General features: G+C 38.6%; 2 protein-coding genes across 9 annotated transcripts in view; both read right to left on the bottom strand.

Annotated features, from left to right (window-relative positions):
• Nucleotides 1–10,096, bottom strand: part of pdlim2 (PDZ and LIM domain 2 (mystique)) — a 41,385-nt gene extending 31,289 nt beyond the window's left edge. Inside the window, exons 1-2 of one of the 3 annotated variants that reach the window (XM_014012116.1) lie at nucleotides 9,734–10,096; nucleotides 975–1,101 (exon numbers count right to left, since the gene is read on the bottom strand). In XM_014012116.1, the coding sequence (XP_013867570.1) occupies nucleotides 975–1,067 (93 nt within the window). In that variant the 5' untranslated portion in view covers nucleotides 1,068–1,101; nucleotides 9,734–10,096. Of the gene's footprint in view, nucleotides 1–974; nucleotides 1,102–1,193; nucleotides 1,293–9,733 lie in introns of those variants that run through there. The other 2 variants (XM_014012114.1, XM_014012115.1) reach the window with 2 other exon arrangements.
• A 2,480-nt stretch (nucleotides 10,097–12,576) lies between these two features.
• sorbs3 (sorbin and SH3 domain containing 3) overlaps nucleotides 12,577–23,113 on the bottom strand; it is a 26,697-nt gene continuing 16,160 nt past the window's right edge. For 5 of the 6 annotated variants that reach the window (XM_014012110.1, XM_014012109.1, XM_014012107.1 and 2 more), the window contains exons 9-21: nucleotides 22,452–22,560; nucleotides 21,154–21,207; nucleotides 20,908–21,015; nucleotides 20,337–20,392; nucleotides 18,206–18,276; nucleotides 17,659–17,720; nucleotides 17,499–17,545; nucleotides 17,299–17,413; nucleotides 17,086–17,211; nucleotides 14,716–15,192; nucleotides 14,501–14,574; nucleotides 14,312–14,418; nucleotides 12,577–13,619 (exon numbers count right to left, since the gene is read on the bottom strand). In XM_014012110.1, coding sequence (XP_013867564.1) covers nucleotides 13,558–13,619; nucleotides 14,312–14,418; nucleotides 14,501–14,574; nucleotides 14,716–15,192; nucleotides 17,086–17,211; nucleotides 17,299–17,413; nucleotides 17,499–17,545; nucleotides 17,659–17,720; nucleotides 18,206–18,276; nucleotides 20,337–20,392; nucleotides 20,908–21,015; nucleotides 21,154–21,207; nucleotides 22,452–22,560 — 1,468 coding nt within the window. In that variant the 3' untranslated portion in view covers nucleotides 12,577–13,557. The remainder of the gene's footprint in view (nucleotides 13,620–14,311; nucleotides 14,419–14,500; nucleotides 14,575–14,715; nucleotides 15,193–17,085; nucleotides 17,212–17,298; nucleotides 17,414–17,498; nucleotides 17,546–17,658; nucleotides 17,721–18,205; nucleotides 18,277–20,336; nucleotides 20,393–20,907; nucleotides 21,016–21,153; nucleotides 21,208–22,451; nucleotides 22,561–23,113) is intronic. The other variant, XM_014012112.1, reaches the window with a different exon arrangement.

The raw sequence follows: 23,113 nt of genomic DNA, 5'->3' as shown, positions 1-23,113 counted from the left end.
AAATGACAGATTTTCTTTTCTCTATCTCGGAGAGCAGGACTTCAAACTCCGAACTCGTAAAGTTGTTCTTTTTACTTTTCGCTGTCATTTTCATGAATGGACACTTCCTGATATCTGAGGCAGGAAACATAGCCTTATATGGTGTTTTTGGGGTGGTAATTATGCTAATCTCCTCTCCGCATGCACGAGCAGCTGGATACGAACAGGTGGAATTTACGCAGCTCATTTACACACTTTTCCTGAAGATAGAAGAGTTTGTTGAATGTGACGTGACATGTTCGTACGAACCCTTCGTATGAACAAAAGTAGGAGAAATCTAGGATAAGAATACAAACATGTTCTTGCATGAGGCTCAATGTTCCTCTGCAATGCTTTGGCCATATTTTTTTTATTTTAATGGTCTCAAGAGTTTCTCTGGGAATCCCACTGCAGAGAGTGAAAAAATGCATGAGATGGTGTTGAGAGACTAGGATGTGCTGTTGGCAGGTCAGGGTGTCTCTGTCACACAGAAGCAAGGTTTCCTGGTTCTGTTTACTGCACACCGTCTGCCTGCTATGGAATATTTCCAGGTCTCCTTTTCCATCCGTCTTTTGAAAACTGCCTGAGAAACAAGGTCATTAAAAATGTGCAAAAAATGTAGTGGTAGAAGTAGCAATAAGTGGGTGGTGTTACAAAAAATTAAACCTAAAAAGACACTCAAAATCTAAAGATCATAAAACCTTCACTGAAGCTTATCTGTAACTTTAATCAGTGGTTTCCTTTTAATGCAATCAACTTCCACTTCACACAAACAGGCTCAGCAGTCAAAAACAGGCATTACACAGCAAAAAATGTAACAAAAAACAAGAAGTAGTAGTAAGGAAGTCGGCTTCAGTTTTCACTTCATTATAAACTATTTTAATAAAAAAGAATACAGTACAGTTTAAGATGTGACAAGTTTGAGAGAAAAAAAAGGAGCTTTTGATCACAAGTACCTTGGTGACAATTATGGTCTTCTTAAAGTCTCGTCCTCCATATATTCTGAAGCCCCACGGCGAGGGACCAATCAGGTTCACTCTCAGTGCCATTTAGTGATCAGATTAACACACTTGAGTCAAAAACCTGAAAAAAAGAGAAAAAGACAGTAAACATGAAGTTTATCATAAGTGAGACAACAAATGTAAATGTGTGTGGGACTCTGTTTTCAGTCACACGTTTCTCTCAGCTCAATTTAACGTTAGAGCAGCTGGTGAAGACTGAGCCTTTGCATGAGCTTCCCTTCATCTCCAGCATCATTTCACTCTGACTGGTCTGAGTCTCTCTGACATGCATTGAGCAACCACATCAAAGAGTCATGGGAGGAATCTGAAACCAAAGACACATGACTAACATTGCTTAAGTGGCTGCAGATCCCAAAGTTTCATTAAATCCAAATGCTCCTTCAAGACAACGAAAACAAATCAAAACTCGCGTGAACACAGGGCAGAAGGAGCTACATGTTACGTTGAGGTTAAATGTGTTCACTAGAGGATTAAGATGTGGCATCCATCACATATGGGAGCTCTTCGAGACAAAAAGAGAGTCAGGTCATAGAGAAAACTTTGTTCAGAAATTTGTATGGTGGGGTTTGCCAAATTGTTGACAGATTATCCTTTCTCCAAATAGCATTGATGTGTGTCTGCGCTAAAATATAAATGAAGTATTTAAACTCAAATTACTGCAGAATTATGGAGTCAAGACCTGTCAAAAATGATGGTTCAGTTTCTCAAATTTGAGACGAGGAAATTAATATTCGTGAGTGCAGAGACTGTGTTGGGAAAACTCACCAAAACGTCACAATATTTGTTTTCATATTTAGCTCTACTGTAGTTTAATCAAATCATATAGGTCTCTAATTATTCTGTGAATCATACATTAGGCCAAGTTGCAGGAAACAAAAGATGAGAGACAAATCCACCAGAAAGAGCTTTAATTACTGCAGAGAATAAAGTTTTTAAAATTGTACATGTTTTAAAACTGTTTACTGATGACAGCATATACAGTATGGTGTGTTGCAGGCAGATATTTTTATAAAGAAACTCGTGAGAACTTTTGGATTTGCTCAAGTAGACATAATAAAACAAATATCTGACTTCTTGTTGCTTATTCTAAACTCCTTTTCTCCTCCCTTCAAATAATGATAAGTTGGAGACATGCTATCAACTCTGACATAAATAGCATGACCAAATAATAAAGTCACTATCAGTAAGATATAAAAATGTGATTGTGTAACAACAAATAGATATCTGATATCTCTTTACAAATTGTGAAGTGAGAAAAAGTTTCTATTGGTGTTCATAAAATTCTGATCAGCTGAACTTTGACATTTAACATGTTTACACCTTTTTCTTATACATTAATGGTTTTAAACCAGAGCAGAATATAGTTTAAAGCATCAGAATGCTTCATCCCTTTGACTACAACCTGTAATTTAGCTGTCAGTTTCCTCAGCCCATGAATACTTGTGGATAAAAAATACCTGTTGTACTACAGCGTGTACTGAGCTCTGTGATGATGGATAAATACTGCAAACGCATCAACACCTGCACAGTCTAAACACACACCAATGAAGCTGTCCTGTGACCTTATTTGATCAGGTAAATGTGCTTTCATGTCAGCTACAGTAACAAGGTAATACATAGGTGCACTCATAAACCAAACTATAAGCTATTTTAATTATAGACCAATTCTCTCACGCAAAGAAAACTGACTACAATGGAGCAGATTTTCAAAGTTTTACAACAACTTCTCAAAATAAATGCACAGCTTAAATTTTAACAATATGTAGGCCTTTCCAAAGTAGTGTAAAAATCACAATTAAGTAATCTGTGTTGATAATGCAAACAGCTGGAGCTATACGTTAAGTTGTTGCCTTTTTCTGTTCATTTTTATTCATTTATTGAAAATATAAGTCCACTGATATTTTTAGTATGTTACAAAAACCTTTTGGGAATTATTACATAAACATTATAAATTTATAATTGCAACTGCAAAATAAACAATTTTTATAGGTTTTTATGTAAATTAAACATGGAAAATCTTACATTTTCCTGGTGAACACAGCAATGTACTTCATTAAAAGGGATTTAAATAGAACTGAGGAGTTGTACTGACAGGTAGTCTTGTCCATTGTGACCTCAACTTACAGCTTTTGGTTCTGTAGTTCGGATTATACAGTACTTGGCATAAAAAGTTAGGACATTTGTGTTTAGTAGATTATTTCTATGTTGTAACAATGCTTCTTGGTAGCAGACCTTATACTGTTGGAAAGCCTGTTAATTTCCCTTTTAAATGGTGCCACATTTGTAGAGTATGTGGATTGCTCTACCGGCCTTGTCAATCAGCTCATTTTGCAGCTGCTATCGACACTTGTTTTGAGCTGCTGGTAACCACCCCAGGTGCTGCCAATCACATGCTCGTTATAAATTTTATTGCCAGGAAGCATTGTTACAACAAAGAAATAATCAACACAACACAAACGTTGACACTTTCTGTGCTAAGGATATATGGTTGCAAGCCAGAGTACCATAGATGAATCAGAAAACAGCACATCCCTACAGTTACTGCTTGTTCCCTCGATAAAAACCTCTGACAAGGTGATCATCACTGGATTACAGAAGAACTAAGTTATCGTAACATGACCTTCTGCCTCCTTTGCACCATTTTTTGTTTGTTTCTGTTGTAAGAGACTTCCCAAATTCAACTATTTTTGTCTCACGTAATTCACAAGAGCTCAGTCATTACAGATAATTCTGTATCTTTTATGAAGCTATAAAACAAGCAAATTACACAGCAGAGAATTTTATGAAGGTATTCAGGTTATTTTTAAATTCAGAGATTCTGTTATTACAAAACACTATCTGCAAACATGTGCTTAAATAGCAAAGAAATATCTCTACACTTCCTCCTACTCTTTATTCTAAGTGCACTCTATTTGTAAATCCAGTCAAGTCAAAATATTTTAAAATAATCTTACAAATATTCACATGCATTTTACCCAAAAATAAAAAATCATCTCATTAATTTGCAACCCATTTTTAACAAAAGGAGTACTGTGACAAAATGATTAGATACAAACATCTCCAATTATAGTTATTAGAGCTTCTTCCAAATGATAATGACCAGATTTTTAATTTGACTATTGAAAAGGAAATCACATCACAGCCAAGTTCAAAGGATCCAGGACAGCAGCTGTCCCTCCACTCTCTCACCTCATTGTCTGCACATTCCACAAATGTTTGGGACAAACAGTGCATACCTAGTTAGTCATTAAAAGTCTGGGCCAATGAACAGGGTTACTGAGCTCACCATCATCAGACTAGCTTAATTGCAGTGGCCTGCAGAAATAAGTGCAGCTGTGATAATGGCAGGGAGCGGCCGGCCCAAACTTTCCCAGCCTTTGGGGGAGTCAATTAGTTCCTTGAGCCTTTGCAGCCTGTCCTATACAGCAACTAGCATGAGCCATGCATCCTGCCAATTCTGTGAAAATGTTTACTGTAGGCGTCACACAAATTGTAGTGAAACTAGGATAAAGGAATGCTGCAGATGTCAGAAGAAAGGCTGTGGTAATAACTCAGTCAGGTACAATACCTTATTGGTCAATGGTGAATTTTAAGAGTCAAAAGTCCACATATTAGTACCATAAATCACCTGGGCTTACAAAAGTTATTAAAGAAGTTCCTGAGTCGATCCAAAAACAAAATAAATTATAACAAATTATTCTCTTTTTTTTTTTGTCCAATAAACTTTTGTTTCATGTTCATAGCAGAACAATGCCACTTCAACTAGATTCTGTTTTCTGTTCAGCTAAGCATGTTGGAGTAGACAAATTGAGCTATAAGATATTTTTGTATGGAGTCTCCACCCAGGACACTTTGTATTCTCATTATAATTTGCATATATAAACAGGGCATAGATGTCATTGTCTCATTCCTCTATCTTAAAAGGCAAAACTTACTCCAGGCAACTGTTTAAACATCTCACCTGATATAAATCCAATTAAACTTCCCATTTTATATGATAAACTTAAGAATTTTAATCTTGAACTTCATCTAGTGGGCTGGAGTTGTGACTTTTTAACAAACAGAGCCAAATAAATGGTTGCATGCCAGAGGAAACTTTAACAGGAGTCCTCTCAGTGTTCTTTGGTATTTACTTTTCATTCTCTACATCAAAACGACTGCCAGAGTCGATCGGAGGATTGTTTTATCTTAAAATGTGCTGATGATTCAGTTTTCAGAGTGATAAGGTCAGCCATGACCAAACTGTAAATGACGGTGACTTCACCAGTGCCAGAACAGTCATTAAGGGGCAGGTTGTTGAGCAAGTAGAAGTTAGAACCATAATCAACATCAGACTGAAGTTTAACCTAAATTTAGACAAGCTGTGTATTCATCACCACCTTAGTAAGCCTTGTCATGTTCATAAAGCTCTTGTGGGACTTTTTATGCTTTTTATAAATCCAACATCAACTTTGTTTTAAGATTTTCTTTCATACTTGTTGGTTTGAAATTCCAACATTAAAGGCAAAAACTTGCTCTCTAAAACAGTCAGAATGAGTAGTAAAATTATGGGTTTAAAGCAGAGTTCAGTGTCTGACCTGTTCAGATGTCAGGTGGTAAAAGAAGGTTGACTCCATCCTGTCTGACTCCAATCATCCTCCACACTGAGTTTTTGTTTTTCTGCCCTCTGGCTTCAGACTGGAGTTACCTCTTATTAGGACCAACAGAAACAGAAGTTCCTTCAACCACACAGATTTCTATTATTTTGTTGTTGATGCATGTTGATTTTGAATTTCATGCATCTTGACTGGGTTTGCTTTTGTAAATGATGACTGAGTGTTTAAGTGTTTAAGTAAAAGAAATGTTTATTTGCATGTAAATGTGTTATGGGCCATCTGTAAAGAAACACTCGTAGGTTGTACTGAAAGTGAAGAACTTAAACTTATGAGGTTTTTTCCTTAGACCATAAAAAGACTGCTTCAAACTACACATGAAATTTGACCAAATAAAGTTGAGCAGAGCAGCATTTAGTCTTTTTAGTTGTTAATTAGTATCTCATACCTACAGTTATGTCTTATGACTAGATCAGCTACACATAGTTAAATGTCTAATGGTTAACACAAAACTATGCTTAAACCACTATAAATGGGCCTCATGCCAGCCACTGTATCAGCATGATAACTGATGACATTTCAAACAAGCTGATGTTACACACAGGTACAAACGCTCAGTCTACCATGTAATAAAAAGAAATAAAAAGCGGGCATAGAAGAACATCAGTACTCCTCTGTTTTGTATAAAGTATAATAAAAACTTTACAGAAGTCAGGGTAGAGAAATGTTACCAAGTTCTAAACTAAGAAATCAAACTTTGTGACAAAGTATGTATTTTTTTCCCTTGTCAGACATTTAGAGGGAAGTAAAAGTTTCCAGCTGACACTGAACACAGCTTTTCTTCGCTGTTTTTTCAGTATCCACAGGGACATTTTTCCTCTTTGAGTGAAGTTTGAACTTGCCGTGTACACACTCAATATGAGGACGCCTTGGCACTTGTCATGTCTAAGAGAGCTCGTCCCTAAAGGCAAAAACAGAACGAGGCGGTGCGAAGGAAAAAAAAAACAGGTATTTGGTAGAGTCACATGTAAACCACTAAAACATGCAGAACTTTGACTTCCCTAAAATATTAGGTAATCAGCTAAACAACTGCAAAACTCCCTCTCCAGACATTTAATCACTGTTTTCTGCAGTTATGTTTTTGTTTGTTTCTGACAGCCAATAAGACATGCAGACACCAAACTCCAACCTTCTTCAGTCTTCTGTGTAGTTACGGGTTGTGCTGGATAAGTGAATCTTACAAACAAGTTTCAAACTGGGCATATAATTTACTGCAGCAAGGCAAAAATTACGATGACAGAGTCTTGATGAGTCATTAACTTTAATGGACAAGACTCCACATCATCATAGCAACCAGTGATTATTTTCACAAGTGTTTGTTGCCAGAAAAATCAACCGTTTCAGTGGAGAATAATCTTTGATAGCCAGCCATCGAATGTAAAAACATTACAGGCAGTGGTGGGCACAGTTCCCCTAAAGCACTAAAGCACTAATAGGGGAACTAATTTCCTGATTAGTGCTTTAGGTTTTTTTTCCTAATTTTAAAATGTATTGGTGGATTAGCACTTGCTAAATTTATAGGCTAAAATAACATTAGAAGCACTAACTGAGGTCTATAAATGTCATTGATCAATGATAATGTTAACAGCTGATGGTGAAAACTGTCACACATTTTGTTCATATGTGTCACTGATCCACCAGGTGACAATATTTGAACCCAAATCCAGCTGTGGAATGTCAATGATAAGTCTTCAGAGAGCAACATGTGACTCATGTTGTCTGAATGTTCATGGGTTGACTGGGTTATTTTAGTGCTTTAGAATTAGCTTCTGCTAAACTTTCATTACATTAGTGCTTTAGAATTAGGGGACCTAAATTATAGAGTTAAGTGTTTTAGGGCTAGTGGAACTAATTTTTAGATTAGTGCTGCCCACCACTGGTTACAGGAAACTATTATTGTGTTTAACTATGCCAGCTTTGACAACTATGGCAAGAAATGTGGAAAAACAAGTTTTTACCAAGTGCTCTGCACCAATAAATGACACTAGATAAAAGTTATCAGCTCTGAATAACAAAAAGTACCTGGCCACTTCTGCAACTTGACTGGGACTTTTAGATTTTTCTTTAAACTCCAGATGAAAATGCGCTCAGCTTAAATGAAAAAAGGCACCGTCTCTCTCCCCAACATGTTGATACTAAAACAGCAGCAGATGCACAGATTCAAATATGTCTGAGCTTCGATGTGAAGGAACACAAAAATGAAGCACTGTGGCTTCGGGGGGGAATGTTCCTGGAATGAATCACACACTTGTCAGGACTCTAGCTGGACGCACAGCGCAAACAGCTCGTGTCAGTGAGGCCGTCTGCTAATGTTGACGCTAATCTGTGCGTCACCAAACGCACCTATGGCTCAACGCCTACCTGGACACACACCCAATGAATAAAAAGCAGAAGAATGCAAAAACAAGCCTCTCCCTGGACCCAATGGAGTGAAATAACTTCATGTACGTTCTCCAAATCACACCCATTTGTTCGGATTTACCTGCAATCCCTAAGGTGATGAGAAAACATCAAACAATAACAAAATACGTAAAGAGATGCCAAACTGGGTGTTGGTTCATGAGCTTTCGTGTTGTTTTGTGTTGCAACTACGTTTAATTGCTTATGTGTCATCGAAACAGTAATGAATAGAAACATACCTGTCATTTTTTGAGGGTTACTCCCTTTTTAAAAAGGGAGAAAATAGAGGATGTTTCATCCTGTAACATAAATTTAAACATAGTTGTAATCTTCTCTACTGCTGTAAAAACAAAACAAACAGTAAACAACATCCCTTTTTGGCAGGTTTTCCCCCTCGAGCGAGACTCGTAAACGGTGAAAGTTTTTTCTTTTCCTTTACTTTCTTCATACGTATAGCTTTCAACAGAACAGTTCAAACACTCGTCTGTGGGAACCGTTTCTTAACAATCAGGTCATCTCGCCACATCCTCTCCACACAGCATTGCTTTTCTTGTGACAAGCAGCAAGCACACTCAAAACTGTAAAACATCCTGAACCTCGCAGAGCAGCGAAGCAAGCTGGTCAAAACACTACTCTGCTGTAACTGACCCAACAGGTAATGAGGACTTCCTTTGTGTGACAGATTCAAAAAGCTCAGAAAGACAAAACGTGTTTCATTTGAACACCTTCACCCAGCAGAGGCTAAAAATAAAAACCACGACGTTTTCCCTAAAAAGCTCCTGATTTGCTCAGTCCAAAATTACAATGGTCTGTTTTTAGTTCCTGGGCAGATTTCTCCAGGGTGTTTACTGGATAAAAGAAGCTGTAAAGCATCTCATATAACAGGAGCAGGGTAGGTGGAAGGTGAAAGGCTGCCAGACACAATAGAGAATACAAACAGCAGACGCTGGAGATTTGAGAACATGATGGTTCCACTGTGCTCTGAAACAACTCAAGTGGTTTCCCATCTGCTGGGTCCTTCCTCCATTTAGCTCTTCATGAAGACTTCAGTGAGCTACAGCAGAGAGAAGTATCCTTATAGAAACATTTAAAGGAAAATGCAAGGCAAGCAGTGCCTCACTCAAGTTCAGTAGCAAGTTCAAAGTCATCATCATTAACAGGCCACTTTGAAAAGGGGGAGAAAAATGCAGCTGGACAGATGTTAAGAGCTTCTGAAGGCTGCACCTGGCTCTGCCCCTCCACAAATCACACTGACTGCTTAATGAGCAAAAGAGAAGGAATGAAATCCTCCCCTGGCCTCCTGAAACCTGAACAAAAATCAGCACAGTAGGTGTTGAAGACTTCCCTGTCTGAATTTAAACTAGTCTGACTTCTAGTTTTCTCTTTTCTATCAACACAAGTCAAAAACAGATTAAAAAAAGGGTCCAATCAGTTCACACAGATAACTGTGTTTTCTAAAATTCCCACACTTTTTATGGGTCCATAAAGTTAGGCATGACTCAAAGTCCCTTCCATAAAAAAATTACAGACACAGAAATAAATTAAAGTGATGAAGAAGAATTGTGCTTCATAAACTAAACTTTCAAAATGAATTATGCCTGGTAAAACAAAAACCCATAACATTTAAAATAAGATACTCACCAAGTTGATTTGAGTGTGATTTTGATTTCTCCACCTGCTTAATGTTCCTGTTTTTATCGTCAAAAAACAACTCGTTCAGCTTGTCAACAACTTCTCTCCAAAACACAAACAAAAACAGAATAATTTAGAGCAGGTCTCCTCTGTCTCTTCTCTGCCAGCCTTCTTCTGTCGTGTCAAACCTGAAGATGGCACGCGCCAATGCCACCTTGGACTGCGCGCGCAGAGCGGTACTCAGGGGTGAGCTCGCGGTGCCATGTGCCCGTAACCAAAATAAAGGAGTTGACGCGCAAGCAGGAACCAGGGGCGTGTCGTGCGTCTCAAGGAGAGGAGAGGGAGATTACTGAACTAATGATCCAACGAGGCCTGGCCTGAGCTTTGTGTCCTCGCGCCACCTGCTGACGGAGAAGGAGCAGCGCGCGGCGGCAGGCCGTTTGATCAAGAGAAGCAGCGTCCACCTGTTGTCACAGGTGTGTGTGTGGTCGCTAATTAAACGTCCAGCGTATCAGTGAAAAGGTAAACAAACTTAAAACTGTGCTAATTTTAGGGTTCGTTTTTCTTTAAAAAAAAAAAAGGACAAAGTCTCCATTAACTCACATTTAAAATAACATATAGATGCCTGCCCTGTTAGTTAATATGCTAATTGTTATCAACAATTAGTTCAACTGACAACCATTAATAAACACAAATGTCTAAAATTTAGATGTTGTTGTTGTTGTTGTTGAATAAACAATGAGCTAAAATTTAGTAGTGGAGATTGATTCCCTACACACAGCGCTAAATGGTATCTGTTTTATTATTATTATTATTAACTATTGGAGTAGTCTCTGTCTGTTAGCAAATATCTGATGAACCACTGAATGGATTTTGAAGAAAATTTCAGCAAACAATCACGTGTCTCTGCATCTGATCAAATGTTTAGAGCCAGCACAGTTCAAGATGACTTCCACAGCTATGAAAGTTTAAAAAAATAAAGCTACCGCAGTCAAGTTTTACAAATACTGAGCTAAATTGCATATAGTAGCTGACATCCCAATGACACACTCTGAACATTAACCCCTTCTGCAAGATTTTGCATTTTTATACTGTATATATAAAGCCATTTATGATGTTTGACCAAACCTGCTACAACACTGCCCCTTCTCCGCTTAAGATAATGTCTATAATGTTTAAAACTCTAAAAAGGCTGCAGGCGATAAGAATGCTTCACCTCTAATTATTTTTAATTCATCTTATTTAATTCATAAACCTGTACACCACTGTAAATTTTGCATTAAATCAAATTATGTGATTACTTGAAAGCTCAAACAGCTGCAGCAGCAGCAGCAGCTGGCTGCGTCACTTCTCAACTTTCAATGTACAGGTACTTCCAATGTACAGGTACTTCCAATGTACCGGTACTTTTGACAAGGATTTAAAAATAATTCCATCAGAAAAGCTGACAACTGACTGTAAAGGTGAGGTTTTGCCTGGAGAAAGTAGGGAAAGCGTTAATGAGGGCTGTGTTCCACTTCTGCAGCTGTTCACAAGCAGAGCCTCTACCAAATGGATCGCAGCCCTCATTGTTACAACTGTACACTTCCTTGAAGTCTAAATTTCTGCGTAAAATCAACCTTGTCTTTATGACTGTATCAGATTGAAAATGGTTTATAATACAAATGCAAATCTCTTTAGTCTTGATCCTATCGGGACAGCCATTATTAGCTCTTCAATCTGGTTAAAATAAAACTCTTTTTCTCTAAAGTGAAGTTGCTCAAAGTGCTGTCTACAGCAGGTAAGATGATAAGTGTTGATGATGATGAAAAATCTGAACTATCCCTTTAATGTTTGACAGCTAAACTGATGTCACTGACAAGTTTTCACAATTTACCCCCAATCTTTAACATGTGTTTATGTATTTGTTAATATACCATGCAACACAATAAACAGCAACATATAATGCAGTGTCATTATGTAATGTTTAATATATTCTTATATAAATTGCGTACCATACATATGCAATAAACCATTCTTTGCTGTTTCTTTTTTGCAAATATATATTATCTTTTCAGTTTTACAAACCGTTACAATCTGTACAATCATCTTTTGTGGCTGCTGTATTAGAGTCGTTTTTACAGTGAAGTCGTCACTTTAAAATAAAATATGAATGAAGCATTCTAGTGAGTGTTACAAACTTTTCAAAGTACTCTGGCACAAACATAAAAGGTTTCCTTTTTTAAATACTGTTTTCAAACGTTTAATCTCATATAGGGAGAAGTTATTGTAAAAGCAGCACAATGTGAACAGCTGAACAGACGTGTGGAGTTACAGGTTCATTTTGGCACAAACAGCATGAATTCAGTCTCCTCGTTGTTTCTTTTTTAACCATCTGCTGAAATTACTTACTTTAATTTATTCAACACAGCTGTTGTAAAATTTACAGAGGCTCAACAATTTATACAAAAGCATAGAAAAATATTTCACAGCACAGAGCATGTTTTTACTGTTATTGGCAGGCCTCGCCTTTAGTTTAAAAAATAAATCCTAACATTGTACAACAAATATCTTACTCCAGAAACCAGAACATGTGTTTCTTCTTGATATGTTTGAGCCCTCACTGTAAATGTTCAGATCTTTGTGTGGTTTCTTCAAAAGCTGCTGCAGGAGTTTTCAAAGATCTGAAAGAAAATCTGGGGGAAATATTTCAAAATAAACATTGTTAACCCAACAAAATGCTAAAGGTAAATATAGAGACAGTGTATTTTTGTGTGTAAAAAGGAAGTGTGAATGCTGAGTGCTGAATTACTTTGCCGAAATTTGCTGAAGAAAAAAATTAGTTGTCAAAGCTAAAAGAAGCAGAACACTAAAATGTGAAAGTTATAAAATGTTTAAAAGAAACAAAACCTAGAAGCTAAAGGAAGCAGAACACAAGCTAAAGTAGAAGAAGCACACTAGGAGCTTAAAATCTCAAATCTTAAAATAAAGAATGCAAGCTTTGGCTTTACAATTAAAATGCTTTCTTAATGCTGAAAAGGCTAAATTTTAGCTAAATGTAACAAAACATAAGCTAAAAGTAGAAAAGGGATTAATGATGAGCAAAATAATTCAAAAGGGCTAATGAAAAGTAGCAAAATGGTAGCTAAACGTAGCAAAAGGCTAATGAGAATAGTAAAATAGTAGCAAATGGCTAATAACAAGAAGCAAAATGGCAACAAAAAGTTGCAAAAAGCTAAAAAGAAGCAGCAAAGTGGTAGGAAAACGCTAATAAGAAGTAGCAAAAGGATAGCTAGAAGTAGTGAAAGGCTATCTAAAACTAAAAGTAGCAACAGGATAACTAAAAGCTAAGTGTAGCAAAGGGTTGGCAAAAATCCAATCATATCCATGCTCATTCAGCATTCACACAGTAATCCTGGTTCGGTTCCTAATTCTCAGCAGTGGTATGTGATGGCACTGTGACAACTTCAAGCTGAGTGCAGCAGTGAGCCGGATCAGAACCTCTGAGGGAACCGTGGTGTTCTGTGGGAAGGAATGCAAACTTCCTGCAGCTGCAAATAGTTGTGGTAAAAAGAAAAAAAAAATCATCATGGACATGTAAAACTGTCACATCAGCGTTATTTGTTCCTCTCGCGTTATTTGTACAAAAATTCTCTTCCGATCACTCTGTGCAAACACAAACACACACATTGTGTAGGTGCACAAACATGCAGGGAGGTGAGGAGTGAAACCACATTTTGTTCCTCCCTATGTGAACATGCAGGCGTCGCTAAGTTAAAACAGGACCGAGATGTTTTCGTCTGATAGGCTCATGTTAGTCCCGATGGACGGTGGCAGGCAGTGAAGTGAGGAAGTCAAACCGGTGCCACATAATTCCCAGGAAAAGTCCCAAAATCACGAGTCCGTTCTGACGTACCTGCAGAGAGCAGAAAACACATCAGCAGAAACAAATTATGGATCCAGTCATTCATTTGTCAATGATTGCATTCTAAAGGTTTCATTAAAACCGTTAGTGTTTCATGGCATATTTTGCTAACAGACAGAGTTGACTCTAAATAGTTAATAACAAACTTTTAAACAAAGACTTTGTACAAGCTGTAGCACTTAAACTACATGTTGTGCATCAGTCTCACCTAAAATAAATTCAAGTTTGTAAAATTTACAGATTTTTAACTTTATTTTTTGGAGATATTTTAAAGTTGTAATAGCTGTTTTGAGTCAGATTTACTCCAAAAGTTAATCAATTGAAATGAAGATTTTCTGCAAGTTTTATTAAATTCATCCAGTGGTTCATTAGAGATTTAGGTCCCAAACAGACTAGGGCAAAACCTTTATTTTATTTATTTATTTAGCAACTGGACGCTGTCTGTAATAAGTGCAATGTTTTTGTGTCCACTAGAGGGCGACCTGATCATCAAAACAAGGCACAATCCCTCTCTGAGAGGTTGCAGATTAAGGTCTCTACAGAATTATGTTTAAACATCTGTGTTTTAGTGATGGGCTGAAATAGTTTAACCCAAAACTATAACCTTGATTTCATCTAAAAAAATAAATCCACAGAAAGATATTTACTTTTTTTCAAGCTATTTTAAAGCCAAAACTCATTACCTACAAACCAGCCGTCATCACATTTCTCCATCACGTGTACGATGTCTCCTTCCCTGAGCTCCAGCTCGTCTGTGTTCTGTGGCATGTAGTTGTAAATAGCTTTATACCTGAAATAGAAAACAAGTGTGTCAAAGCGGGAGTTTTGCTGAAGCTGCAATTTTTTTTAAGCCAGGTGAGAAAGACACGCACGGTTGGCGTTGCACCGCTGACGAACCAGGACTTCTCTGTGGTTGTGAGTTGATGTGTGGATTAGAGGGAGCAATCTGGTGGGGGAAAAAATAATAAAAAATATTTCTTATCAGGCGTTAGATCATGGCAAATAACGAGCCGTGTTCTGTGAGCACAAACAGGCAGAGCGCAGGTGTGGACATGCTGTGACTGTCAGGGTGGGAGTGAGAGCAGACCTGTGGGGGATCAGTGTATCTGCTGGCTGCAGGGGCTCCGGCTCTGTGCGCAGGCGATGAGGAACCTGCTCTAACTGTGGAGCTCAGGCCGGCAGAGCGCGGCACAGACACGTGGCTGTTCTGGTTGCTGGGAGAAACTGTTTTGAAGATGCTGTCAGGGGTACGGTTGTGGATCTGGGTGGGGGAGCGTGGCTGTGAGGCTGGAACAGGTGAGGACAGTTTAGCTGGGGAGTGCTCGGGTCTGGGGCCCGGGGACGTGGAAGAGAGCGGGGTGTGCAGCGGCCGTCCTGGACTTTGCGGTCCAGGGGAGGTGGGAGACAAGGGGCTGGGTGGGAAGTCATCCGTGGAGAATTTGGTGCGGGGCATCTTGTTGACCTGGACGTAACTGGCGGGGAAGATGCCGCTCCGGCTCGTCCCAGAGATCCTGCCCTCCAACCATTTGTCGTCAACTTGCCTGGTTACACAGATCACCTCGCCCTGAAGGAGAAGGAACAGCTTTTTCAGGTTTTATCGAAGTGATTCACTAGCAGTAACAAAACTTTAACAAAATATCAGAAAATAAACACAAACAAAATAAAAAAGGAAGTAGTTTTTAGGTATGTATAATACATCAGCATTGACATCGGAATCGGCCGAAATTGGTCTTTTTTTAGAATATCGGTATTGTAATAATAAAATTGGGCCGATATTAACATCCAATATTGATTTCCCAGTTTTTAGCCTTTGTGTTTCTGTTTTGGGAGGAGAAATGGTTCGTTGTGTGGTATCTGTTTGATCATGATAGTGTTAGTGTGTGCAGGAAAAACTGAAGTAGAGAGCAATATCAGCGGTCTGGTCATTTTCTTACAGTATCGATAAAAGATGCAAGTGTAATCACTTGTGTGTTTGTGTAATATTGGTAAATATTGGTTATAACATCAGAAATAATATTGGATATTGATATCGGCTGAAATTTTCATATTGATGCATCCATAATAATTTTCCAAAGTATTGTTTCTGTTTTTCATATTCTTTCTCCAAATTTGATTTTTTGTGCTCCTTTATTGTGATTTCTGTTGATACTCTTCTTTCAAATAATATTTTGTGTGATTGTTGTTCATGCACGTCATATGCGATACACAGAATTATGTGACGTTTTAATATTAAATTTAACATTCTAGTTATTTTTAACAGTCAAAGTAAGCAGGCTTTGTTATATTTGACCAACAGTGTGAAATATTACAGCAAAATAAACACGGCAAGTTGAATTCAACTTAATTTGACTGATTAAAATGTACTCATCCTTTGATTAAAGATTTAGTATATTTGCACATACTTTACTTTCAAGACTAGAGGGTGCTATTGTAACAGACTTGAAGATTTTTGTTTTATGTGTTTTTAGAAAACAAACCTTTTGAATTCACTGCCACCCCAGAACAAATACACACTTCCAATAGTTATTAATTTTTAAATTAAAACAACTTAAGTTTAGTAGAATCAGTTAATAAAGAAATGTAAGATTTCATTCCTTTAGACTGTTTGGGTTTATTTTATTTTGTTTGTTTTACACACTGTATTTTACCGTCTTTTTTAATGTATTATTGAGCCCAAAAGTTTTGTTGCAGGTATGCAGTTCATTAAATATAAAACTTGACCATTTCTATTGAATATTTACAGCAGAACCATAATTTAGCAAAATATTGACTTACAAAAAAATCCTTAGATCTCTGAATCTGAGATTTTTTCTTTACTTTTGCTTTGTGATTGGTGTTGCTTTTAATTTAAAGTTCGAAAGAGAAAATATTAAACCAAGATTTAATATTAGTGTGTCTCTAATTGAAGCTCCTGTAAGTCCAGCAGAAATTGTTTTAAACGTGTTAATTTTAAACTGTTTGTATATTTTAAAGATACTATTTTACAAGAATACATTCACATCTCATCAAAGTGTACTTTCAGTGCTCCAATTAGCAGCCAATTAGTGCTGCTCAAAATGATTTCTGCATCCCTGCCAGGAAAAAGAGCGGCTTCACACAACAAGTAGTTTTGATCACTTTGTGCGAACAGCACATGATTTTTTAATGAGTTTCAACAACACTGGTGGGTGGGTTTTGTTGCAAACCCAAGTTGTTTACTTTTTATGCCTGAGAAATTAAAAAGTTGCTCCACATTTGTAACACAATTTCAGTCTTTTTATAAAGATGTTGGAAAGAGAAAAGGTTTGAGTATTTAATCAAATATCCAAACAATTAAAAGTAGTAAGGAAATATCCAACCAAATGCATAAAAATTTTGAAAGTACTCTCTTTAAATTAAATAATGGATTCATTAAGCAGAAAAAACAATCCATCTGACTGTTTCTGCTGTGAGCCATTAAAAAGTACAAGTCACTCACTTTACGGAAAGACAGTTCAACAGGTAGATCAGCGTTGAAGTTGTACAGAGCCACAGCTTCCCCGTACTCCAGCACCTGAAGGGTCGGCGACCTGAGAGGTGTCGGCTTCTCTGTCGGAGGCAGAATCTGAGGGCGACGTGGGTTGTTTGTTACTCGAGCAGCTCAGGATTTGTAACCTGAGCGTGCGCGAATGAAAGGGACGGAATAATTCACCTCCACGTAAGAAGTGGGGAAAATACCGGCTCGTCCGTGATGCTCCCCTTCAAACCAGTTAGCATCGACCTGCCTGTGGATGTAAACGATGTCGCCTTTTTGCAGCGTCAGCTCTCTGAACGGAGTGAGAAGAACACAGTTACTTTAAGGATTCTCGTAATGGTGTAAAAAAATAGTCATTTATCGTATCATCAACTCACTTGGGTGACTGAGCTTTGAAGTTAAACTTGGCTCTTGCAGCTTTCATCTAGACAAAAAAAAGTTTAAAAATTTGAGTAGATTTGCATTTGTTGTATCAGAAATGTGCACTTTATAACATTTCCTAACTCTTTAGGTAATAATGGAATCGCTCCAACGTACCTTTTTCTCCTCCTTTTTTGATGGGAGCTCCATGTTTTCTTTCGCAGGCGACAGCCGCTCTACTGTTCAGCACAAACACAAACACAGAGGCACGAGAGGAGGCTCAAGAAATGCACTCTTTTGTTCTGCAAGCTTGTTTTCCAGTGCGTTGCCATGCGAAGGCCATTAACGGCTTCAAAAGGGACCTTAAATTTTTCCAGGAAAAACAACTGGATGTAGCTAATCTTTAATCAGGTCTTCCAAGTTTCACTTCCTATGTTTGTGGGCTTCCTCCCCGTCCATTCACAGCTGTTTGTATAGGAAGAGACTCTCTTCTAATGAGGACGAACACAACAGGAGCAATAAAGTAGAACCATGAGACCATCAGGAGGTATTAGATTACTTAGAGCTGTTCCTAAATATATTAGATCAGTGGCCTGATCTCTGAATAAGACACTTTGTTCAGGGGTGAAGAAAATACAACAACCTATAAAACACTGCTGGGTGTAAACTCAACATTAAAGTGTACTTTCTTGTGCCTTTATGATAATTAAAGTCATTGTTTTACCATGTGCAGGAGCAGATGTCGATGACGAGCCAACAGGACGCTGAACAGGCTGCTTCGATGCTGATAAGCAGCTGAAAAAGAAGAAAAAAAAGAAGGGGGCGTGTAAGTTTTTTATTTCTCTAGGAGTTTCTAATGACAACACGCAGCTGAGAACAGCTGGGAGACGACGTGTTTCCTGCGTGGCTCATCTGTTCACAGCTGGTTTTAATACGTTGGAAGTAGATGAAACAAATCGTCAGACAGCTAAAGCAGAGAGTGTATCAGTCACTGAAAACATGGAGAAACTGTTTGTTTATGAGTGAAGAAAGGACCCCCCCGGCCTTCCTGGTTTGTTTTCCATACTTTGAGGCAGCATTGTTGTCGTATGTTTTAAATTTACACGTCTTCAGTGAAATCCGTTCAGGATTTTGGGGGGAAAAAAAGAAAAAAGTCATAGTCCAATGAGCTCAGTGTAGCAAACAGCATTATAAATCCTCCAGGAATGTGTTACACTCAAGGTGAGAAATGTGGGCTGCTGTCTGAAGTTTGAAGGACTTTGCGCAAAAAAACAACAACTTGGATTTGCTCAAATACCAGCTTCCCCACACAAACACCAGGCTCACACAAGTCACGTAATCATCTAAGTTTGCCAGTTATCAAAGGTTGTTCTGTTCAGTTATAACACTTGGATTCTTAAAGCAGCAGGACTGCAGTAACAGCGATGACGCAACGTCAGATTAGGAGGAGGGGCAGCTGCGTTTAGAGGGAGTCTCGTGTGGAGATTCTTTCAAAAACGATGTGAAAATAACTTTATGGGTATAGCTAACAGGGTGACATCATCTACGTTCGTTCGTACTTGTCCACCTCCTTCAGAAATCTCATCATTGTAACAGAAACAGGGACGTGATGTCACAGCTGAGTGTTTTTAACCGTCTCAGTGCTGCAGTCAGATGTCAGATTCAGGGTGTCTGTTATGAACAATTCTCAGCTACTTCCACGTCAAGTTTGAGTTTGAAATCTGTAAAACTAACTGCTTTATAACCCTTTTTGTGTTAACCAATGTTGAATAACTGTGGCAGCCATCTGGAAATGGACTAACTCCAAAAATAAATCAGAAGTAGTTATATATCTAATAATTACTTTCTGAATGTTTCATTAAAATCTATCATGTTTTTCACAAGATATTTTGCTAACAGACAAACACGGCTGACGCCAACATTTACAGCTAAAGTTTTAAGCCAAGATCTTAAGCAACATGTAGCACTCAGAGTATGTGCTGTGATCGGCTTTCAGCTACAACCACACCAAACTTCAGCACACTGCCTGTGAAACTGACTGAGTTATACCCATTTTGGGGTTTTCTATAGTAAGCTGGCTGCTGCAGCCAGCTTGAAGTGGATAAGCTCCAGAAGTGGATCAATTGTAAAGGTGCATCCAGTGATTATTCTCTAAGAGTTTCATTAACTTCTGCCCAGTTAGTCATGAGAAATTTTGCTAACAGACAGACCGAGTGTACTTTAATAGTTAATAACATTTTAAAACAAAGGCGTGTGTAAGTGCTCAAAATACATGTTGGATACAATTTTGAAGTAAACACACCAATGTTTTGCTCAGTTTCTGTAATTCTGATTGAATTAAAGACTTGTTTGTGTGGTTGACAGCCATGTTGAATCAGGTTGACTCCAGAAGTTAATCAGTTGTAGATGTACATTTACTGATTCATTAAAATGTCCCCATCTGCCCGGGAGAGCTTTATCAACACATTAACATATAAACATAATAAGGACAAACATTTCCCTCTTTTTGCATTCAGAGGACAATAATTACGGCATAAAAACAAAAGGTTTGTCTTCATTCTTTACCATATGACTGACAATAAGTTTGAATCACATTTTAAAGCCAGACAATACTCTTAAAGAAGCATCTCATGATAGTAAAATCATAAAATCAACAAACATGGATTAAAATGTAAACAGGTGTATTAAAATAAGGCTTTTATAAACACAAAGGTGTCTTCCTTATTTATAGCTTTTCCTTCTCCTGTACTTCAACCAGGAAAGCTCCTGCCTGTGTGCACATCTGTGTACATGTATCACAGTGCTTGTGATAATCAGGCTCATTTAGCTGACAGCACTGTGATCATGTCACTAACCTGTAGATGGTAGAGCCGGTCTTTGGAGCAGGATCTGGATCCCTGCCTCTGGCCTCCTGCAAGCAGAGGGAAGACTTTCAAACCCAGTTTGTTCTCTGCAGCCCCACTCAGCCTTCGTTGTGTCTCATAGTTCAGAGAGGAAATCTCACAACAACTCAGACAAAGTGGAGGTGCTGACCACTCCCAGCCGAGCTGAGAAATCCCCTGGGTCCTATCCTCCTCGGGCTTTAACAGCACCACTCAGGATTTGTCTGAGCTGTGGCTGATTTCCCATCAAAAAACAGTCTGATCCAGTGAAATCAGAGACTTTGTGGCAAGTTTGTGATTGGAGGAAGAATAGGTTTTGATTGATTTTTTTTTTTGGCAGCCAGGTCTACGTTGGTTGTTGGCAGGTAAGGCATTAAAAGAAAAGCAGATCAGTCTGAGTGAAAGGCAGGCAGGTCATCCAGGTCAGAGCTACTGTAAGCAAAGTGACACAGCTTTCATCTGGACTGTGGAGGGGAGAAGTTGGGGTGGGGGTTACAGGGTGCTTCAGCAGAGAGAGAGAGAGTCGGTAGCGGGGGCTCAGTACCTCACCCCGGCCTCGATGCTGCTTCTTCTGAGAAAGCCTCCTCTCCAGGCCCAGAATCTCCGAGTCCAGCTCAGCCTCAAAGCGACTCAGCTCGGACACCAGGCTGGCCTGATCCCCAGCAGTTACAGTGTTGGAACACAAGAATGAAACACCGCTACACACGCTGAGTTTTGGAACCATATTGGCCCTTTTAACCTTAAAAAGATTAAGAAATGTTTTGTATTATTGTGTGTTGTAGTCGCTCACCTCAATGGAAGGGGACTTTGGTTTCTCAAATTGGATTTTTGGAGATAAAAAGCTCTGGAAAAGAGGAAGAAAACAGGCCAAGCATTAATTTAGACCCAATCTGTAGCTGAAGCAGTTTGCCTGGCAGAAAATCGTTGAGGAACAGAAATCTCAAAACTTCAGGATGGGTGGTTGTGTGTTTCTGTGCAAATTCATGTTGTCAAATTTCATGATGTCCCATCTTAGCTTTGAACAACAAAATCTGGAACAAGTCGAACCAAACCCATTGGAAAATGAGTTCCATCTACTGTGTCTTTGGTAGAGACTAAATCAGAAACTAATCAACTACAGAGAGTGTAGCTTGGATCAGTTTCAGGGTAAGACTGAAAACAAAACAGTAATTTCTTCATCATTATATTGCGTTCAAGAATAGTAGAAATACCAAACTGCAGAGATCAAAGAACAATAGCTGAAGCCTGCCAAAGCACACTGCTGAGGTATAAACCAGCATAAGTTTTTCTAATAAGCTCCGCAATAATTCTTTCACTCTCTACAGAAAAATGACCCCACCAGTGTGCGATTCTATCAAACATTACTTTAAAAGGCCCTGTTGGTGAAGACTGCAGACGTCTGCTTCCTTTTCTTTCTTTTTTTTTCTTTTCACAGAATCTTGGCCGAATGTGTCTCTCTGAACGCCAAAGCCTCCCCGATGCTGGGAGTCGTCCCGTCTGCAGACAGTGTCGCAATGAAGCAGCACAACACCTGATATGGTCTGTGTGGCCTGCTTTTCTAAACCGTCGTAAAGAGCAGAACGAAGCAAGTCCCTATGCTGGGAGGCATGTTACACACCAAGAGGTTAACAACATAATACAAATCACAAGACACATCAGCTCCCATCAGGCGGGGTGGAAACAATGATTTTTTTTTTTCTTAATCTTGAAGTGTGTTTCAAACACCCTTAAAGAAGCAACCTGTCAGACACCGCTCAGACTGTCTGGATGGATGATAAAAATCTACAGAATCCTTTGACTCTCAGAGGTGAGCTCATGCTTTGGGAAGGAACCCCGACTAAACACTGTGAGACTCCGGCACGTTGCGTGAGAAGACGAAACACAAGCCCTCAGACTTTAATCCTTAAAGAAAGAAAAAAAAAAGGTGACCCAACTGCTTCCTGACATCCTCACAGGGAAAAGCAGGCTTCACGAAGAATCCCAGCCATCAGTAGCAGCAACAACTCCGGGTGAATTTACAGCTTAAAGACTTTCTGCTGGAATTAAAGGAGGTATTTGTGAAAACTCCCTCTGCATGTGAGGTCGTACCTGGCTGTGGCTCTCTGAGGCGCTGCTTTGAATGGGCTCAAAGTCGAATATGCTCTTCGGCTGGGGTTGTCGCTTTCCAGGCTCTGACAGCTTATCTACATCCTCGCTCCTGTAACGCAACACCCCAACACACACACAGGGACACACACACACACACACATTCACAGAGACAACATCTTAGCCTCAGCTTCATTGTGGCTGCCTGGAACAACAAATTCCAACTTGTCTGCCCCGCACATTTTCTCTCCACTGCACTTGGCCAAACGGTTTGGTTGGTATTCACAAAGTCAGGGTATTTTGTGTCAAATCTGATGAATTATTGGTGCTTACTGTATTTTGTATAATATATTGAGGTTAGTGCCACATGCGTTACAGGGATAGTTCGGTCTGTTTAAGTGGGATAAACATTGTTTTAATCCTCTTTGGATTGGCCATTATCTCGTCAAGCTGCTCAGAAATTAACTCCAAACTCTGTTTTTTTCTTTGTCTCCAAAATGAGGCTGATCAAAGACCTATCTGCAACAGGTAAAATATTAATTATTCATAAATGTTTCCACAGCATCCCACTTCAAAGCAAAATGTTGCTTTAATTAAACATTGTTTCACTCCTAAACTGGAATATTTTTATATATTTATTCATGTTTAGTTGTCCACATAAGAGG

Source organism: Austrofundulus limnaeus, unplaced genomic scaffold (assembly GCF_001266775.1).
Source record: "Austrofundulus limnaeus strain Quisiro unplaced genomic scaffold, Austrofundulus_limnaeus-1.0 Scaffold88, whole genome shotgun sequence".
Lineage (NCBI taxonomy): Eukaryota > Metazoa > Chordata > Actinopteri > Cyprinodontiformes > Rivulidae > Austrofundulus > Austrofundulus limnaeus.
This window is presented reverse-complemented; position numbering and strand designations above follow the sequence as displayed.